A 21,069-nucleotide genomic window follows, 5' to 3' on the forward strand; every position below is an offset into this window, starting at 1 on the left:
GGAAATAAGGAAATCCAGCCCTTTTATTAAAATATTAAATGATTAAAAACTCATGTATATGAGTACATGTTCCTCTTTGCCATATTATGCAAGTTCAACAGAAATAACTGCACTCGTAAGATGCAAGTTGCAGGTTGATTGTCCATGACATGCAAGTTAAGATACGGTACCTACTTACCTTGAAAAATGTAATCTTTTCTTGTATGGATTGGGTTTATTTAAGAACAGATGTGAAATCACAGTTTACCTGAATTTAAGATTCTTCCAATCCTACTAAAATATTTAAGGCAGTTGATATTTCAATTCTGAATTCTACGAAAGAAATCTTACAGAAAAGGGCGCATGGTTAATATTTTTTCCTTCAAGGAAAGCTATTGCATAGGTATGAGCAACTCATTCTTGTTGACCTAGCTGACAGTGCCAGCTTTGATTTGTGTCTTTTTTGCTGAACCAAATTCTGGTAGCATGTTTGACTTTTTTTTTCCTTTTTTTTTTTTTTTTTTTAATAACCAGTCATTCATAAAATAAGCTTTAGGTTAAAAGTGGAAATACCTGGTTTAAGTATCATAAAATGCAAAATAATTAACTTAAAAAAAAAAAAAAAAAACTATCAAATTAACTGCCAGTTTGAAAGGTACGCTGCATTCGTCTCCTGATAAAGTTGTGGTGTGTCCAAGTTTGTTAAAAATACTTTCTGATAAACTGTTTCAGAGTTTATATATATTAATAACCTGTTTGGAAATAAATATTTTTAAGACATTAATAGCATTAATAAAGGATAGACATGTGAAGAGATGATGACCAAGATGTAACAGCTTCAGTTTATTTATAGGATTGATAGTTTGCTTACTAGGTGATGTTTTGGCATCCAGATACCAAGATGCCTTTGATCCTGTAGCTTCGGTGGGTGTGGAGTTGATTTCAGTGGGCTGCCATATGAGCGCAGTCTTGTTGCAGGTTTGAAATTCTGCAACTATTATTTTATAATGGAAAACAACAAATAATCTCTCAATATGAGGGAGTCGGATCTGCTGGGGGATAAGAATGATTTCTCTTACCTCATCATTTCAGAAACAATTTGCATTTTGGGGGAGAAGGCAAGCACTCTGAATAGGGCTGAAATGGTAATTAAAAAAAAAAAAATCCTGAAAATTCCCATGAAGTAGAAACTCAGTCTCTTTGGAAAGTCCATTTTCTTGTTAAATTTATTGTCAGGAATCAGTTGCATGGAATGCTTCTGAAAGCTTGCAGGATTCTAAGCTTCAGTTTCTCAAAAGCTCATCAGGTTTGGAATGTTTTGAATTAAATATTTTTTTGGCTCAGTGAACTGGCATTTTCAGATAACTGTATTTTCTCCAACAGCTTCCAGCCAGCTCCCCTTCCTTAGCAGAAGGCTTCATGTTCTTTAATTCTGATAATCCAGGAAGCATGCCAGACCTATTTATTCATTAGTTTTCTGCTAGACTTCTTCCCAGACACTGGTAAGATGTGTGGTACTGCATAGTAGTAAAGTGATGTTGTGACCTATTTATTGTTACAGATTTGCTTGTGGACTTCACTTTTCTGTGAAGAATAAGTGAACATCTAATTAGACCTTCATGAAGAAAAGAAGCCTTTGCCTAGCTATCCTGAGCTTTTTAGGTAAAATAGGTGAACTTTTTGGTCCACTTTTATACCCTCAAATCATGGTTAAGAAATGCATGGTCTCCAGAAGAGACAGTCGTTTCTATGTTTTAGTCTTGGGAATAACTTTCCTCATGCTGTATAAGGACATATCAAGCATTTTTCCAAGATGGATGGTATCTTATTAACACTGACTTATTCTGTCTGGATTTTCTTCTCTAAGGGTACAAACTATAAACTTGTAACCAGCCCAAATTGTCACCAGCACAGTTCAGAGCAGCATAAGGTATTGAGATACCTTTTTGAGGTAGTGTTTTGAACAAAGAAAGGAGGTAGGGTAAACTTCAGTGGCTGAAGAATTTCTAACCAACACTCACATGAAACGTACTTAAGGTCCCTTGGAGCCATTAGCAGCCTGTGGTCAATTCCTTGTTCTGCTGCAGCTTAATGAGACCCAACAAATGGTGAACATAGAGGTAGAAGTGGCAATAGACAGTTCAGATGGATATAGGTCTCTTCTGTAAGGACATTTTTCTGAGATCACTGTAGGGGCCTGATGCATCTTGCACTGATTTACTCAGACTTGAATTTGATCAGCTTTGTTCCTGAGTTCTAACTTTTATCAAGGAATGAAACCATAATTTGTGGAAGAACTCTGCCTGTTACACAACAAAGAAGAATGTTTGCTGCATCAGTGATGGTCACCATAAGCAGTGACAGAAAGCCATGCTCTCTTCATTGAGTTGTAGACACATAAAGTATAGGTTAATTTTGATGTCCAGTAAAATTCACGCTAACTCCATATGAAGGTAACTTTCCCTGTGTGACAGCTGGGATTATACCATTGTTCAAAGAAAGAATTTTTTTAGAGAAAGTTGGAATTAAATTCTACTAATTGTCACTTAAGCAATATCCTCTTCCCTTACCCACAGCGAATTCTGTATCTGAAGTGTCTTGCTTATGCTTCTCAAACTATAAATAATGCACAAATCTCACCAAATATCTTGCTGCCATTATACATATTAAATCTAACTTTAATTTTAGCTAGAAACTACAGTAAAAGGTGTCATATGCCTCCCCCCCCCCCAGTTTACAGGGCCACAAGGGCAGTAATTCTTACTGGCCTGGAAGATAACTTTGGAGTGTGGAGACGCTTTGTTTTTTATTGAATCTCATCTTTACTACTGCGATTTACAAGTACCTGGAAAGTTGACATAATCTCTGACTTAATGCTAATTTTGGTCTTAACTTGCAAATTTTAATGTTTCTGTTGACTGCCACACTTCTCTTTAAAACAGATGAACAACTGAAGGGGGAGGGGACAGGGAGCAGGACATTTCCTCTTTTTGTTTTGCCTCTGAGGTATGGCCAATTCCAGTCTCCTAGCACTGGAGGATTATTCCCTCTTTGCATTCTACTGAACTGCTTAATGGTCTAACTGGTTCTTTTGTCATATATACTCTTCTTGAAAGCTATATACTTTCACCATTTGCACCTCCTGAAGATAGCACCATGTGGAGGGTTGAAAGCAAGGACTTTTTTAGAACTGAAATTGTTCTGTAGTCCCATTTCAGATCTCATTGGCAAGAGTGCAAATTCTGGTTGTCTGATCTCTCTTTGCTGGCAGCAGCAGAAGTGGCCTCAACTAGATTAATTTTTGGGGTCAAGATTTGCGTTAGAGGAGGACAAATATCTTTTTTAGCTATGGTTCTGAACTTGTGCTGGAGTCTAAATAGAGGATTTCCTCCCTTTCACATTGGAATCTCTGGTATGTTGGTTCCTGTTTGCTCAGGGATCTGAATCAATACAGTAAAGAAAATGAGAGTGTATTGAGGTAAATGTTTTGGAACTTTCTATTCTGTGAATACTTTCTTTTGGTGCTATAAGCAAAAAGTAGATACGAGTTGGACAAGCATTCTTAAACAACCCCTTCCCTATCCCATCCCCTGTGCAAAAGCTGTGCTAAAATATATATGTTCTTGCAAGGAAAATGGGCTATTTCTTAACTGAGAATGCGTCCAGAATTTTGTCAAATAATGTCTTTTACTGCAAAGATGTTCTGCAGTAACATTATAAATTGGGGGGAAAACATTTGAATAAGTATCCTGGCTTCTGTTGTCATGCTCTAGATCTTGGATATTCTGCCTAGCAAGTTAGCTTATTTTTTGTTACCATTTGTATAAATGACAAAGTTTGTTTGCTTGTTTTTGTTTTTTTAACTCTGCACCTTGGTGGTTTCAAAACCTGTTAGATCCTTTCCAAATTACTATTGTTATTATAGTAGTTTTTTTTAAAAAAGGTTAATTGCTGACTTGGATAATTACGTAAACATGTAAATAAAACTAGACTTTAAGGTATGAATACATTTTCTGCCTCCTTGGGAGAGGTGGGGAGGAAGCATCTCCTGACCTGTAGAAGGAAGAGAGAGGTAGAAGAAACTCGAGTATTAACTTCTCAAGCTACTCTGTCAGACAGGCTGCTCTTTTACTTATAAAATACAAAAATAACTCTCTTCTATACAAAGTATTCTCCTTTAACAAATAAGGGAGCTGCTGTTTGTATCCTAATGAGAAACAGATAAATAGGTGTAACAGAGTAGAAGATTGACATAACTATTGGACATTTTCAAAAATTTTAAATTAGTGCTACAGAAAATTTATAAAATGCTTGCTAAATCGACTGAGAATAGTCTGACATACCAAAGTAACTTGGTGATGATAATAAATGTATATATTCTTAAGGGGTTTCAAATTTTCCGATGCAGTTAATTTTTTTTCCTGCCTAATAATTTAGAAGCAGAAGACCACTTCATTTAAAAAAAAAAAAAAAAAAAGGCTGTGTTTTAAGGAAGGTTGTGTTTTTCAGCAGAACAAGTGTCCTTCTGTAGTGTCGAATACAGTGGAACACAGAATGCAAGCAACACCTGTAAAATGGCTGGGGGGTTATAACTTAGAAAGTTGTAACTTTATGTCATTAGAAATGAAAAAATGACAAAACGTGGGTTCCAAGCCCAATTCTCATGAAAGGGGTAATCTGTAAGAAAAGCAGATAACTTCTCTGTGCCTTTCTAGAAAGCCAAAAGAAAATACTGCTTCTTACTCTTGCGCCTGTATTTAAAGATAAATATTGAAGCACTGTTGAGAGAGAACTTAGAGCAGAGGAACAAAGTTATTCATTCTGAGAGACTTGGTGTCTGTCTGCTTAGGTTACTTATTTAAAAAAGGGCTGTTCTAATGCTCAACAGAACTAATGAAGTTGGATTCTCTCTGTGGTACGATTTAGTTAAATTCAAGGTAGCTGACTTACTGAGTAATGCAAGCCATAAAACTTCCTTCAGATATAATTCTGTACTGAGCCAAACTAAATAATCAAGACTTGAAGTTATACAGAATGGGGAGAAGTATCACTGAAGTTTCTCTGTCATTATCTGTTTTTTTTCTAATTGCACGTAGTTATTAGAAGGGATCACTTTTAGCTAAGTGGAAGAGAATAAAGTGCCAAGGGAAAAAATCTTCTAGTGATCTGATATGGAAGAACTAACTTAAGCATTACCAAAAAAAAAAAAAAAAAAAGTTTTCATAAACAAAAGGGGAATGGGGCTTTTTGTGTTTGTTTTAATTTCTCATGGCAACATCAGTATTGATGGACCCAAAGACAATTCCAGAGTACTGTTACCAGTGAAGGTTTCAGCTGGTATTGCACCTTGCTGTGAAGTTATTACTACTTAAATAAAAGCATATGGAGCAAAGGAGGCTAGTTGTTAAGGAGAAGGTTAGCCTGTTATCTAGGACACTAGACTGGCGTGCATAGGGCCTGTCTTTTTGTCCTTGCTTGTCCATAATTGCTTTCCAATGTGACTTTAGTTTCTGAGCCTCCTTCTACAATTTGTGTAATATTACTTATAGATCAGGAAATAGTCCTTAAAATATAGGTTGTGATGTGTGACTTCAGAACAGGAACAGAATTTATATGAAGACTACATAGTGATGATTTCATGGTCAAAGGAAAATGCAGAAGCATGGATTAAACTCTTTTTAGCTCTACTCCAGTTTCTTTAATAGCCAAGTAAAGTAACAATACCGTTATAGAGCACCAAAAAATAAAAAGTTTCATTTTAATGCTGTGTCTGGCAGTAGTATGCACAATCTCATTAAGCTTAATCCTATTCTCTGAATTTTCCTAATTACATTTTAAAGACCATTTGTTAAATTTTACAATCCTCTAAGAATTGAAATCAGCAATTATGAACTTATTTTAACATTTCAGCTTTGATTTAGAAGGCAGCATTAGTGTGCTAAACTCCATACTGCCTACAATGTGCACATTTTTTTCCTGTAACTTTTTGTTCCATTTACTTTGTTTAGAATATCGAACAAAAGAACTCAAAAACCGGCAATAGACATAGATCTTCCTTGATGATGCATGTTATTTAACAGCTCCTTTTTCTTAAATTGGGAGAGCAATGATGCCTGATTTTTATTTAAAAAGCTAAATAACAGCTTATTTGGATTTAAGCAACTGAAATTGTTTATTAAAAACTATCATAATTCAAATGTGATTCATAGTGTAGTAAGCCACAAAGTGGAGGGAGGTGGAAGTTCCTGTAAGAAGTTAGTTTTTAGACAGCAGCAAGTTCTGAAGATTACAACACATGGTTTGCWGTCTTTATTAGACAGATTAACAAAGATCTGTCTTACAAAGCCTCAAGATCCTTTCTTTTCTTTTTTTTCTTCAGTGCCTCAAGAGGCTGTAGTGTTTTAACATAGTCTTGTTTCATTGTAGTAAATGAAAATACTCATGCATGCGTCCATCAAAGCAGTGTACAGCAGTCTTGCACTCTGTCTTGAATGAGAATATGGTGAAGAAGGGGAAAAAACAGAATTTGATTTGCAAGTACCTGCTGTGTTCCAAATTCCTTTACACATAGCATACAAGAGCAATATGATCTCTTCTAATGGGGAACCTTTCACCATTAAGATGAAAAATAAGTGAGTATGAATCAGATAAGCAGTGTTGTTACGCATGTATCTATTTCATTTGAATTTTGTATGTCTGCAGAGATGACACTTATCTACCATTCCTGCTGTGCATCCAGAGATCTGAATAAAACATGGTCTTTATGACCTGGATAAATATCAAACCAAAAAGTGAACATATTTATAAATATTTTCACTGAAAGCATTTTATCAGTCCATCTGCTTTTTATCTTCCTAAACTGTAAAAAGCTGCAGCAGATGGGGGGGGGGGGGGAGGCAAGTATAAATGAAGGGTTTTCCTACCTAACTTGTTGTGATGTCACTTGTATGACCAGAAGTTGGATTATAGGGTTTTCCTTCACCAGTATTTCTGCTTTTCTCTGTGGCAACAGTGTGGTAGGTGGTTACATGGATTTCAAATTATCCTATTCCAAGTGGCTATAGACAAGTACTTCAATATATGCCTGCATCCGTTAAGACTCAGGTGAACAATAGTTATGAGTTATGAGGCTCTTCCTTGAGATTATTTAGTATTATTATGTTCTAGCACTGAGTAAAACAGCAAAGAAATAGGCATATATTCTTGTTTTTTTGCTTTTGGTAGTTTTTTTCCCCTTTTTTTACCAAAAAAGGATTAAATTAAATTTTAGTAAAGTATTTCAAATACTTAACAAACAAACAAAAAAACCCCACTATAACTAAAGCACTGAAATTGGATTACTGCTGAAACATAAACATGTAAAAGAAAAAAGAAGACAATTTGCAAAGGACTGAGTGGAGGGTGGATGAAAATATATCTGCTTTTATTAAGTGGACATTTATTTGAAAAGAGAGGATATAAATACATGAATTAATATGGCCATAAACAATACTAGGGGAATCCAGAAATGAATTTGGTGAAGAAGGTACCAAATCAAGCATTTTAATTTAACCTGCACATACACTACTGTCTTCTTTCCAACTGTATGGTAATCACCTCCCCTATCTTCTGATCTGCCAACTGATGCATTTGAAAGCAATATTCAAATGTCAGCTTCCATTTGTTGTGTGTCATTTGTTCTTTTGGACTGTTCTTGTAACACACTATCAGAGTTGTTTGCAAATGTTTTCAACAAATTTCTTCAATTTCAGTTGTGATCACCTACACTACATGAGGAGGGAAGAGGGAGAATACAATTTGACATGGAATTGATTTGGGATTAACCAGGAGGTTAAAATAACTGTTTCCTCTCTAAAATACCATCATGGAATTTCAACTTGTGGAAAAACAATTGCTAATGTACAACTGAACTTTTATACTTTTTATGGTTGACCTTAATCTGTATTGTAAAATTGCTTAATTACAATGTTCCAAAGTTAACCTAGGCCAGTCATTGTATTAAAAATACTAAGCCTACAGTTGTGTGATTATTTCTCTCTAGACTTGGTGCAAAGTAGTTTTTGACTGGAAAAAAAAATCTATAGATGGATAGCTCCCACAGTGATGAGTACAGCTCAGCTATTTACTAGCCTCTGGATTAAACAGGGGAGTGGCCTTCATAGTAAAAGCCACACTATGTAAAGAATAGGTGAAAGATGATTGTAATTTGGTCATGCAGTGAGGTAGAGTCCTCGTGTTCCTTGAATACTTCCATCTGTATAACAGGTGCCACCTGGGAAACTTGCATGGAATGCCTCAATTTAATCATTATTCTGTTTTTCATAACAAAGAATTTTACCGTCTGTACTTCATACTTTTGCCACATACACTTTCTAATAGAGATATACTTTTAAGATGTGGCAGGCACTACGTAGTTGACAGTAATAAATGTTAGGGAAAGCTGAAATAGATTGTATAGCTCTGTGAGCACTTGAAAGCTAGTTTCTTATTAAGATTTTAAATAAAAAGATAATCTAAAGAGTTATTTTGGATTTAATAATTCTGTTTTAATGTATGGAGGGGTTGTTTTCTCTGAGTAAGCTGGTCAAAGAGAGAGGCTCAACAGAATGCTAAGTAACATGGTGGAACTAATTCACAGAGTAACTATGACTGAATTGCTCAGTAATGGTAATTACTCTTACCCTTGCAATTTCTTTGACTTTGTAAAGAGCTAGTACAATAGCTTACCTAAAACAAGACCTTGCCATAGACCCTTGGTCCACTTTAAGACTTCTGGTTTAGGTAAGTTAATAAAACAGTCCTTCTTCTAGCTTTGTCACACTTTTTCTTTCTACTGTGGGGGGTTGGAGGTAAATAAAATAGAGGGAGCCAAAATTGGAGCCTGCTAATCTGTGTCAGCAGCAACTGTGAGAACAGCTGGTCAAATGTATCTGCTGGCTAATAGATATGCCTGGAGCATGTTCGGCACAGGTCATAGGTGAGCCTGATGCCCTAATAAGTGTTTTCTGACATTAGTAATTAGTAGTAATAGTAGACTTTTACCCCAAACTGTCATTTCCCCTTCCCTCTTTTTCATAAGGCTACATGAACAGTGGGTTTTGCAGCTGGCTCTGTGCTGATGGGTAACTTAGAACTTAGATCAGTTATTAGCTCAGGTAAGACAGGGAAGTGTTCTTTGTATGATAAGTAGGGCTATCTACTGTTAATACTGCTGGAACCCCTGGCCTTCTCCTCTTTCTGAACCAGTTGGGCAAAAGATTGCACTGATGTGTCAATGCAGACACAAGCAACACATGAGATTTTTGCCTTTTTTTAATCCCTTGGGAGTTTCTCCCTGTTCTGACAGCCATTTAAAGAGGATAGATAACAGCTTTACAGTGACATCAGCTGGTACCCTTACTTGCCATCCCATCTTGTCTTGTGGACTTCTGCATGCAGTTTGCTCAAGTGGCCCCTACCTTGATTTTCCTCTAGCATGGATAGTACTTCATGGCCTCCAGAGTTTGTCACTAGTCACAGGGACATGGGAGGCCTGAGAGCAGACCTTTGCCAGTATAAATCTTTAGAAGAGAAAGCACAAAGTACTTTAGCCTTTGTCATGTCCTTTGTTACATGCCCTTACCTCATTCAGCAGTGGGACCGCCCCCTTTTTTTTAGTCATCTTTTTGCTTCTGCAGTACCTACAGAAGTCTGTCTTTTTACCCTCCATGTCCCTCACCAATTTCAATTCCAGCTGATCCTTGACTTTCCTAATTTCATCCCTGTGTGTCTAGGCAATGTTTCTATTCCAGCTTCTGTACGCTTCCTTATTGAGTTTGAGTTCATACAGGAGTCTTCAGCCAGGCTGACATGCTGCTTACTTCATGCACATTAGAGTGCAGTTTTGTGCTCTGAGGAGACTGTCTTTGGTGATGAGTCAGCTCTCCTGAGCCCCAGATGCTGCCTTGCCTCCTCTGCTGCTTCTCTCCCTCCCCCTGCCAAGAGCCTACCTGCTAGTTTTCTGAACCAAAGTCTGCTCTCCTGAAGCACAAGGTAATTATTCAGCTACTTGCCTTCCTCACTTTTCACAGGATCTTAACTCTACTATCTCATGGCTTTTGCAGGCAATACTGCTGTCAGCTGTCATGTCCCTGATCAGTTCTTCCTTATTAATGAGTAGCAGGTCAAGCAGTGCCTCCTCTATTCAGCTTGTCCACCACCTTCATCAAAAGCTGTCCTCAAAGTACCTCAGAAATCTCCTGAGTTGCTTATGCCCTTATGTTCTTTTCCAGTAGGTGTCAAGGTAGTTGATAACTCCTCATGAGAGCTATGGCCTGTGACTGCAGCATTTTCCTGGTTTTAGAAGGCTTCATCCATTTCCTATTGATTTAAAAGTCAGTAACAGACACTCACCATGATGTTCCCCTTGTTGCCCCCCCCCAATCCTGACCCATAAATTCTCAACTGTCTATTCCATAGAAAAGCTCCATTCGTTCAAGTCCTTTGCATAAATTGTAAACCATGCCTCCTTGCTTTCCCCACTTTTTTTTTAAAGAACCTGTATCCATCCATCCATTGCAGTGCTCCAGTTGTGTGAACTATCTCACTACATCTCTGTAATCCTAGTGAGGTCAGTTATGCACATCAACTTCCTTGTGCTTGCTTCCTGTGCTGCATGCATTCATGTACGTTACTTATGCTTATGCCACTTTCTCGGGGGGAATGTAGGAGACTATGTTGCGCTATCCTGTGCATGTACCTTTTCTGCCATTCTCTCGCTTTTTTTCTGGGCTTCAGTCTCCACTTCCTCATAAACCTAGTTTGAAGCCCAACTAACTAGGGTAGTAAGCCTGCTGAAAATGATGATTTGCTTTATTGAATGGATCCTGTCACTCACTAGCAGTCCTTGTTTTTCAGAGAGGATCCTATTGTCATAAAAGCTGAAGTCCTGCCCGCAGCCGTGCAGCCAGTTGTTCACCCACAGGATGTGTTTGCTCCTGCCAGAGCCTTTCCCCTGGATCTGCCTTTGGGCCCCAGAGCCCTTCACCATTGTCCCTGCTGCCCTGTAGTCAGCTTCAATCTGCTGAAGCTCTGCTTTGGCAGCAGCATGGTGGCCATGTAGATGAGTGTCAAATAGCGTTACTGCAATGGCCAGGTGAACCTTAAGAATCTTTCTGTACCGTCCCAGATCTGGGCCCTGGACAAGCAGCAGACCTTTTAAGACAGCAAGTCTGACTGGTGGGTAGATGCCTCCGTTCCCCCTATATGGGAGTCTCCAACCGTTATCAGCTAGTGCTTTCTTTCAGTGGCATGGGCCACAACCCATTGGCTCAGATGCCAAACTTGATGGAACTTGTTCCTCCTCACTTACCGCCTGGGCTATATACCTTTTCCGCACCCGAATCTGCCAGAGGAAAAAGAAAACCCCCTTCCTATTGCTGGAAGTCACAACTTCCAGCCTCCCCATCCTTGGAGGAAAGCAATAGGTTTGATAATGGATGATTGTAAAAGAAGAGCTTTTAGGGGTCTAAAGAATAAGTACTAAAAAAGATTCATGGGATTAATGGGGGGAAAGGACCGTTTACTACTTTGTTCAGGAAAGCAAACTGAAAAAAATTAATTAATAAACAGACTGTGTTAAGAGACTAGCTGTATCATAAATTTTTGCTCATGAAGAGAGTTTAAGACCCTAAGTATCAGTTGACTTACTTAGATCAAAAGGGTGTCAGGTAAGGGCTAGAGCTGATATTCTTGTTACATGAAGATACAAGAAGTAAAGCAAGTAAAAAAAGAATTTTAGTAGAGGCAAAAAGGATTATTGACATGTGAAGTAATAGAGCAAGCTGTTTCTGTTGAGTTTGCAGCCAGAACATGTCTGGAGAGAGAAGAAAGCCTAAAATTAGTTTAGAAAGCCAGTTTGGAATCAAGAAGGTGATCAGCAACTAAGAGACTGATGGGAAAAGTTTTTTCAAATTGACTCAGAGCAGATTTTTTTGCTTGTTTGGTGAATTATATAGGCGTAAGCAAAGAACCTTTGTATTCTGACTCTGTTTGTAGGCTTGTCAGATTCTGAAGAGGTCCAAAACTGCTTCTACAATTTTCTTATATGTACTGTCTCATGAAGTAAAAAGAAATTTTATTGAAATTCCTGGGTTCAGGTAGTTGCACTTTATGAAATAATGCCAATATTCATCAGTAGCTGTACTAGAAACTAAAATGTACTCTTCCTGTTTAGACTGAACTAAAAATGTCATCAATCCTGCTGAAAAGGAGCAGAGGAACTTAGACCTTGCAGAAAACTGTACAAAGTGGAGAAAGTATACATTTTTGCTCGGAAGACTATATAAATAAGCGCTGGAAAAAGGCTCTATGTTGTAAAGTTGTATGAGTAAGTTTTTAAAAGAAAGGATTTAGTATCCAAGGAGAAAAAAGTAAATATTCACGTTGAGTAAGTCTAAATCATGGCTCCAAGGGTAAGTTCTGGGAGGATTTGTAAGAGTATTTTCACTTTGGATGGGTGAGATGAATCTAAATTTGGTGAATAAGCAGTGAAGTGGGTTGGCATGTCCTTTGTTTGGGGGGTGGGGAGGGAGAAAAGTATGCTAATCACCATCCTTAATACAAGCTGCATGGAGGTCTGAAAATGGCAGTTTTGTTAAGGAAGAGTTCACAGAGCTGGGTTTTGTGTGCCAATGTTTGTGCATAGACAGAAACAGGCAGTAGGGCAAGCAGATATATGCAAATAGGAAAACAAAGGCAGAAACAAAGAACACCCTCCCACCCCCCACTCCAGAAAAAAAGGAAAAAACAGTAAATAGCTGTCAGGAAATAGAGGGAGTTTTCTGAGTGCTGACTGGAATTGTAAACAAATTCTCTGTTTGGTTTACAAAGTGCGGAGTAGTGGGAGTTGGTATATGTTCTTTTGGAGTAAGAACTGTCTCCAAGAGATACTTCACACCAATGGTGTTTTTACCCGGTGATGATAACTTGCAAGAACCTAAATATTGGCTAGCTGCTCACTAAAATGGCTTGCAGTATAAATATAGCATATATTTTGTCACACTTGTGTTTTAGGAAATAATTGCTCTTTTAACTTCAGACTTCATCTCTTTTGCTTTTGTGTTGTCCGTAATTGTTTGAAGCCAGAAGAACTGAGAATTTGTGCAATGCTAATATGTGAATTTATATTACATTGAATCTAACATTAGTGGATAATACTTTAAGATAACTTTTAGTGTACACTTGGGTCTTGGATTTTTGCTTTCTAATTTTTGTAGGTTGTATTTTAAAAAATCTGTGAGAAGACAGTAGTTTTGTCAATTAATTTGTGTTCCTGTTCCTGCATAGTACCACATTTATTACAAAGAAAAGGGGAAAATTAAAGTAGAAGTATATATATTTATAGCACAAATCATAGATTTATAGTAATTACAATTATAATAAATTGAATGTAATTATATAAATATAAAATTAATTAATATATAAAAATCACTATAATTATATGAATACAAAATTGAAAGGCAAATTTTTAAGGCAGTGTGACTAATCAAGCTAAACAGCTCTTCTGTGTTAAGATAACTTCTCTTATCTGCTTTAGGATTTGAACATATTATTTAACATGCTGATCAGGGTATGGTAGATATTTACTCCTCCTCATACTAGTGTATATACAATCTAAAACAATAAGTTTAATGTGATTTAGTGTTACAACAGCTGTATATTGTGTTGTTAGAGGGCATCACAGCTGATGAGCAAATTTTTTTCTATTGATGGTAATTGTTTCCTGAAGATATCTGTTTTATGTAGCAGAATGATAAAGTAGTCTCACAAAGTACTGTAAAATAGCTACATCTTTAATATGGACAGGTCTTGAGTATAAAGAATGAGAACATCCAAATGCTGCTTTGAATTATCCTCTTAGCTGAAAATAGGCTTATTATTTGGAAGTCTGTAGGAGAAAAGAGAGGACAGTTGGAAAATGTTTCTATATTGAACTAAACTTCCTTTTTATTATACTGAAGATGTTATAAATTCTCACTATATTTCATCAAATGTCCTGGATCTCTTCTTCTGTTCTATTTATCCATTGGTTTGCTCTGTCTTCTCCCTGGCTGCAGTGATTTACCCAAATACCTAACACAGACTAGCTGGTAAATCTAGAAAATAATTGGATTTATCTAATCCTCAATTTTAAAACGTTTTTGTACAGATATGCAGGACTAGAGAGAGAACTGTTATAACATAAAAAGCAAAATAAGCTTTCTTTTTTACATTTATAGAACTACTAGTCTACTCAGGTTATGCTGATGATCAAAAATGAGAAGTTTCTGATTTTGAAGTTTTGTTTTGGTTTGTTTTTTTGTCACATTGATTCTGCTTCTCAATGTAAGAAAGACTACTTTGCTTAGGTAGAGCTATGAGGTTAATCCTCCCACCTTTAAGATTCTGTGGCAGTTATTTTAAGTCTAATGAGGTTGTTGGGGCATGGCTTAATAGGCTGATTCTGTGCAGATGGCAATTGCCTTATGTTTATCTTCTAATTCTGTTTAATGGTACTGTAGAAGAAGGAATAAATATTTGTGTGATAAATGCTACAATTTCCTAAACTGCTGCAGAATTTCAAAATATTTGCTGCCAGTGTTCTCTAATTTGCTTTCTTTTAAGAAACTTTTGGTTTACTATTTTAAATGTTTCTTTTGTTTTCAGGTTTTGAAAGTATTTTAGAAGGGCTTTATGGACCAAGGCTACGAAGAGACCTCAGTTTATTTGAAGGTAAATGAGCCAGCTTTTAGTGCAATGAGCTTTATTTTACTAGCTCTTTTTTTTAGTTAAAGGTAGTTTAAAGCTTATACTGAATTCTGAAAAGGAAATCTTCAGTTGTTTTCTTTCTTATCTGTTTTTCATATATGACCATATATTGTTCTTGTCTGTATTATGCATATGCAAAACAAGTTAAAATTGTAACTAGGTCTTATTCTCATGCAAGGAAAATTTGAATTAACTAAACGTGCCTGAGTAGCTGCATGAGAAAGATTTACTCTTCTGGAATGTTGCATCTCCTACTAACAACTCTTTCTGGACAACTCTTAGAAAGGGAGGACAAGAAGTTCAGCTTACTATCAACATTAATTGGGAAAAGGAAGATTATGAATGCTGGTTTGTTTTTGTAGTTGTCTAGAGAGTTTGGGCTTTTTTCTTGCGTTTTCTATCACCCGTGTACACCTATCCTTATCCCATATGTTTTTGGTTTTGCTGAAATAACTGCTACAACACTTGAGTCTTTAGTTAATTAAATTAAGTATGAAATGACTTATCAGCCATTAACAAAAAAATTGCCTTGAAGTGTTAAAAGGAGGCGTACTGTCAAGTTCATTTTCATAGCTTACAAAAATTTTCCTTCTGTTGTCAGAATGTCCCTTTGCCTACCTTTTCATTTCTTCATGATTTATTTTTTGATAGTATAGTTGGTAGAGCTTGTAACTTGTATACTGCCGGTACACAAGACAGTGGCATATACAGTGTATGTTTGCTGGAAATAGCTTTGGAATGGTTTTGATTATGGTTTTGTCCTCTTCAGATTATGCAAGTTCCTTGGCCTGTATCATATGCTTAAGACAATATTTTCAAGGGAAAGGGGAGAACTTGAAATGTTATTTTACTGGTATTTAAGAATATATTTCTGCCAGTTATAAAGCTAAGCATGCCAATAGAGACTTTTAAAGCAGTAAAGAAATGTGTAAATTTGGGCTGAAGTTTATTTTCATGAATCGTACTCCCATCTGCTGTGATTGAAAGAAGCATGTTTTTGCTTTGGAAAGGGAACAGATCATTCTTAATCTTGTAATAGTGTACAGTACCTTTTTTTCCTGTTTGCAATTCCAGTGGGTTGCAAAGTGTTAGGCTTTACATTAATTAATGATTAAAGTTTAATTATTCCTTGATATCAAAAGGTTTAAATTTTGAAAGAAAATTAAAGGCATTTTCTGTCTTTTGTACAATAAGGCGGAGAGCAGTTTGGAGGTTTAGGATGTTTGGTGTACTACTCGGCTAATGACCAGACTACAAATGTTACAGTTAAAGCCTGATAGTCCATAATACAGTGTTATATTACTTCTTTGTAGTTGTTGCATGTATATATTTGAGCTGTCTTCTGGGAGAAGCTTTAGTTTATTTAGCACTTGTTACTGAAGAATTCTTGTGACCTTCTATTTATCATCTCCATTGTCTGATATTTGCTGCCCAAGTGGCTTTGGACTGCACAATTGACTCTTTATCCTACAAATATAAATTTATGTTAATCTAAAATGTAAAGTGTTAAAACTAATTTTTTCTCTTCTTTGCAAGAATGCCAGTAATGTGCCTGAATTTCTGAACAGCTGAAGCCTGTGCCCATATGTTTGACACATCTGTTACATTCATTTTGCTTCTGGAGCAACTTGAGAAAAGAGGAAGGAAGAGTGTTAGGTTGGGATGCCCTCCTTACCTTACTATTTTTGATTCATGTTTGTAGATATAGTATTTATAACAGCAGAAAGACAGTTTGAAAGAAATTGTTAGGTTTTGTACAAACACAATAGAGTCTAGTATAGGGTATGACTATTTCTAAATAGATATCTGAAGTGCATTATAAAGACTTGTACAAAACTCTTAAGTAAAATTGGTTATAAATCTTCCCCTGTTGTAATTACAAGTGCCATCTTTCCGTTTTACAAATGGTGAAACTAAGAGACAAAGTAAATAATGTGCCTCACTTAACAAAATGCATGGTTGGTAGAATCAGAACTAGAACTTTAGACTCTTAGCATCATGTCCAAATCACTACATCTGGTAAGGTCTCTGTTTTGCTTATCGTAACCACTGAACCAGTGCTATCAACATGCAGTGTTATGCCTCGTAAGCAAGAATATCTGTTTCTTTAAATAAACCCGTGACAAATTATATGTTTTTCTTATACAGCACTATGCAAGAATGGGAAATTGACTGAAATACATGCCCCTTAGCTACAATAGCATTTTCCTATTACATTGTTGCTTTTATTTATTGTACATAACATAGCAAAAAAAGATTAATGGGCATGGAATTTAACATGTCTGTGTATTAATTGCTGTTTCCTCTTTAGTTCTGTCCTGAAATAGTTTGATCTATAGATGAAATTATTGTACTTAAAGATGTTTGAGAGAAAATAAATTGTAATGGCAAACACAAATGGTAAAAGGTACACTTCAATTTTACTAGGTTGGGTTTTGTTTGTTTTGTTGTTTGCTTGTTTGTTTTCCTTTTGAATAAAAAAAATATCTTGTAAACCATATAAGCTATTTTACTGAGGGAGCAAATGAATTTAATCAGGAACTCAAACAGCCAGCTATGACAGCAAATAGTTACGTGAAGACAGCACGATTTTTCATTGTCTCAAAATTTTTGTGTGATGCGTATGTAGGACTAAGTTGTGCTAGTTAACCATTCTCATCGTCTGCATTATTCAGTATCAGTTTCTCCCTGACTGTTTTGTCAGTGCAGCTTCTGGTTGCAATGGTGTCAAGTTCTATATCCTGGCATATCCTTGGTCATGCTCTGAACTAGCTCGAGGCTTCTTATGTCACTGAATCCTTAGGGCTTCCTGATTCTTTGTTTATACCCATTTTCAACTAAGTAGATTCACATGCAAATTGTTACTCTTTACATTCTACTTCTGGATATTTAGCTAAATTGTTAGAAAGCTTTTCCTCTAATCATCTGGTATGTGTGTAATTTCTCTTTTGGGGTCGTGTGCTGGCATTTTGGGTGAGATTTGAGGCGAAGGTATTCTGTGTTCTCTTACAGAAGGAAAAAAGAATGGTGTAGAGAAAAGCAGTGCTCTTACTTTTACCATATTCCTTCTGCCAGGAAAAAATAATTCTTTAGATAGGATGAAAAGTTTATTTTGYGGGGAGGATTGCTTTTTTTTTTTCCTTAGGTTGTTCTGGAGCATTTATTAGCATATAARGTAATAGGGTGAAAATTTCTATTAGGAGCATGGCTTTAATATTGTTCAAGTTTTTATGAAATTAAAAAGATGAAGGAAAGCGATAAGCACCTCAGAAATTTTAATGTGCTGCTTAGTAGTGCCATATAAAAAGGAAGGGGATGGTTTGTTTGGAATTGTGACAGATAGCTGAAAAATTTGGGGGAGCTTAATTTATAATAATGTGGAAAGTCTTGGAAAGTGTGAGGGTAGGATTTTTTAAACTATCTTATATTTAGATTTATTAGACAATTATTTCCCATTTTAAGAGGTAAACATGGAAGTTGTTCAGTGCTACAAATGTCTATTAATTTGTGTAATTCAACATGACTGCTTGGGGAAAAATGGGTTGCGGAAACAAAGGATTGAATGGCTTAAGAAATGACAACAGAATAGCAATTTTGTCAAACTTCACTATTTTATTTTTAAAAATGAAATAGTTTTAGCAGCTTTATATTAAAATACATTGGTTTCAAGTAATCCAAACCATGCTTGACGTTAAATGCTCTTTGCACAGTCTATAATAACTTCTCGTGGACTGGCTGGTGTTTGAGGATGTTAGCAAAACTTTTATCAGCTGACCCCAATACAAGGTAAAATTGGTGGGATGAGGGGAATCACCATGATCCTAAACTGAATGCAACTAATAGAAAGTGTGTTCTGCTTAAGGAGCCATCTCTGCCTCCATTCTTTCTGAGAGTATGGTTGTCAGTCTGTAGTAAGACTAATATTGGTGGCCTCTGTGGTGTATTTCCTGTGATGCTGACCTGAGACTGTTGGATGCCTGTAGTTTGATATATTTGGTACTTCTGATATATCAAGCAATAATCGTGGCAGTTATCTTTAGGAATTTGTTTTTTTCTTTGGATAAACACTGGTTTGAGGTGAGGAAGAAGGTTTTCTGAGGGTAGTCTTTCAAAAGAGATCTATGGTGCCTAAAATCAGTTGTCTGGGTCTAAAGCTGATGTAAAACTATCTAAGGACTGGATACAGAGGCAAACATGGGTAGTTTGTTTTTTTTTTTTTTTTTCCATGTCAATGAGCCAGAAACAGCACTAGTGCACACAGGCTAATTTGACTTTCCTGTGCTGCTGCTGAAACTCTGCAGATGTGAAGGAAGATATGTGCTGTGTTTGAGAGGAAAATTTGAAATAAATTTGTTAGGGCAAMGAGATAAGCCTTTCTTTTTCTCTTTTCTTCTTTCTCTCATGTAACCTTTTTCCTGTAGTATGACTTGACTGCTAGGGGAGAGTCCCTGACAGTGTTTAGGCTGTCTCTTTTAATCAAAGTATTACAATAACCACTGGAGGAGTGATATAACTGCTCTTTTACAGGTAACAGTTCTTTTCTCTCCCTCTCCCTCCCCCCTTCCTCTCCCTCTTCCACCTCTTCCAAATGTTCTTTGGATATGATCCATCACCTTTATATTTTGTGTTTTTTATTCTGGCAATCTTGCTTAACCCCCTGGCATTCTTAATATGTTATCATGTTTTATGTTATTTACACTTCTTTGAATACATTTATTTTCACACAGAGCTGATGTTTCTCAAATGTTGCTTTGTGGTGACACAGAGGGATTGTTCTTCATTTAGATTCTTAATAGTAGAACCAAGTGTACTTCAGGATTCCACGGCAAAAGAATTTCTCTCAAAATCTAAAACCTGTCCTGGAGTTATGCTCAGAATCCCAACACTCATAGCTGGATTTCTTGTGGTTGCAAAGAAAACTATGAAAACATGAACTCATTATGAAAGAGTGTGGTGTGGTGGTTTTTTTTGCAGACTGCAGACATCCTGAAACAATCACTCTGACAGTCAGGGACAGCTAGATTAATTCAACAAAAATAATTCATTATTGTTCTTACTGTACAGTCAAGAAAATCCTGTGTCTGTTTTTCTTGATCATCAACTGTCCAACCTGTCAAAACCTTCGGTTTGCATCCCTGGGAGTATATAACAGGTTGTTAATACAGAATTCTGTTTTAAATTAATATTTTAGAGCTGAGTAAACTAGATTTGAATAATAACAAATGTATTCAATGCAGAGTTACTTGGGTTATGTTCACGTTTAACTTAAGAAGTCTTTTTTTTTTTTTCTTCCCCCAGTTTCATTTTATTTCGTGTGGAATGTGCAGTTAGGTGGAGTTTTGCTTTATTGTCTTGATTCTCCTTGCCAGTGTGCATGTTTGGGCATTTGTGACTTCATCATTTGTATTGTGGTTGATTTTTGTCTTTATACTTTGCATATGGAAGTCTGTGACCTTATTAATTAAAATGTGTTGTTGACATGGATATTGATGTGACTAAATAAGATTGCCCTTGAATGCTTCCTTTTCTGAGATTACAGAGTATATTTTTGTGTAATTGCTTTCCTCATATAGGAGCTTTTATGAGAGATTTATAGCATGCATATTCTTCCCTTAGGAAGTTTATATTGAAAGGTATCATAATGGTGTAATATAAGTATCACATACATTTTGCTGCACCTAAACAAGGTGGGCAGCTTAACTAGCATCTGTTCAAGACAGAGGTGTACATAAAAACTAATTGATTGAGTATCAGATATGAATATCTGGGGTAATGTGAATTTGGAAAGAAACACATGCAAGAAGGTTTGGATTATTTAGAGTTTGCTGAGTTACCCCACCTTCATGTGCTGTGTGGATGGTTTTAGGTTAAAAGCATGCACTACTGTTAAGTTGGGAACAGCTCATTCTCTCAGGAAGTGGCCTCATAACTTTAGTTGTGATTGAAATAAAGCATGCTGCAGTTACCTGAGGCTATTAAATTGGAATCTGTCACTAGTTTCCTGCAGAGAATAAGCTATACCTTGATTCCATAAATTATACTACCTACCAGTAGATTTTCAGGTTAAGCTCTGATGCAACCCGTGCAAGTTTTATCCCTTTAAAAGTCCTTAACCCTTCTCCCCTCAACAATGTCCTTAATGCCTGGGTTATAAACGCTTAGGTATATGCTGGTAAAATTGTCTGATACTAAGCTGGATGGTGTTATCAACATGGAGAGAAAACTAGGATGTCATATAGAAAGTAAATGACCTCAAGAACCTCCCTAACAGAACTGTGATTGTAATTTAGTGATACAAAAAAG

At 36.3% G+C, this 21,069-nt stretch overlaps 1 protein-coding gene across 3 annotated transcripts in view; it reads left to right on the top strand.

The window, feature by feature from the left end:
• Positions 1–1,560: 1,560 nt before the first annotated feature.
• The window catches only part of LCORL (ligand dependent nuclear receptor corepressor like), a 69,860-nt gene continuing 50,351 nt past the window's right edge, over positions 1,561–21,069 (top strand). For all 3 annotated transcript variants that reach the window (XM_026081339.1, XM_026081338.1, XM_026081341.1), the window contains exons 1-2: positions 1,561–1,641; positions 14,665–14,730. In XM_026081339.1, the coding sequence (XP_025937124.1) occupies positions 1,599–1,641; positions 14,665–14,730 (109 nt within the window). In that variant the 5' untranslated portion in view covers positions 1,561–1,598. The remainder of the gene's footprint in view (positions 1,642–14,664; positions 14,731–21,069) is intronic.

The sequence above is a fragment of the Apteryx rowi genome, unplaced genomic scaffold (genome assembly GCF_003343035.1).
Source record: "Apteryx rowi isolate R43461 unplaced genomic scaffold, aptRow1 scaffold_543, whole genome shotgun sequence".
Classification (NCBI taxonomy): Eukaryota; Metazoa; Chordata; class Aves; order Apterygiformes; family Apterygidae; genus Apteryx; species Apteryx rowi.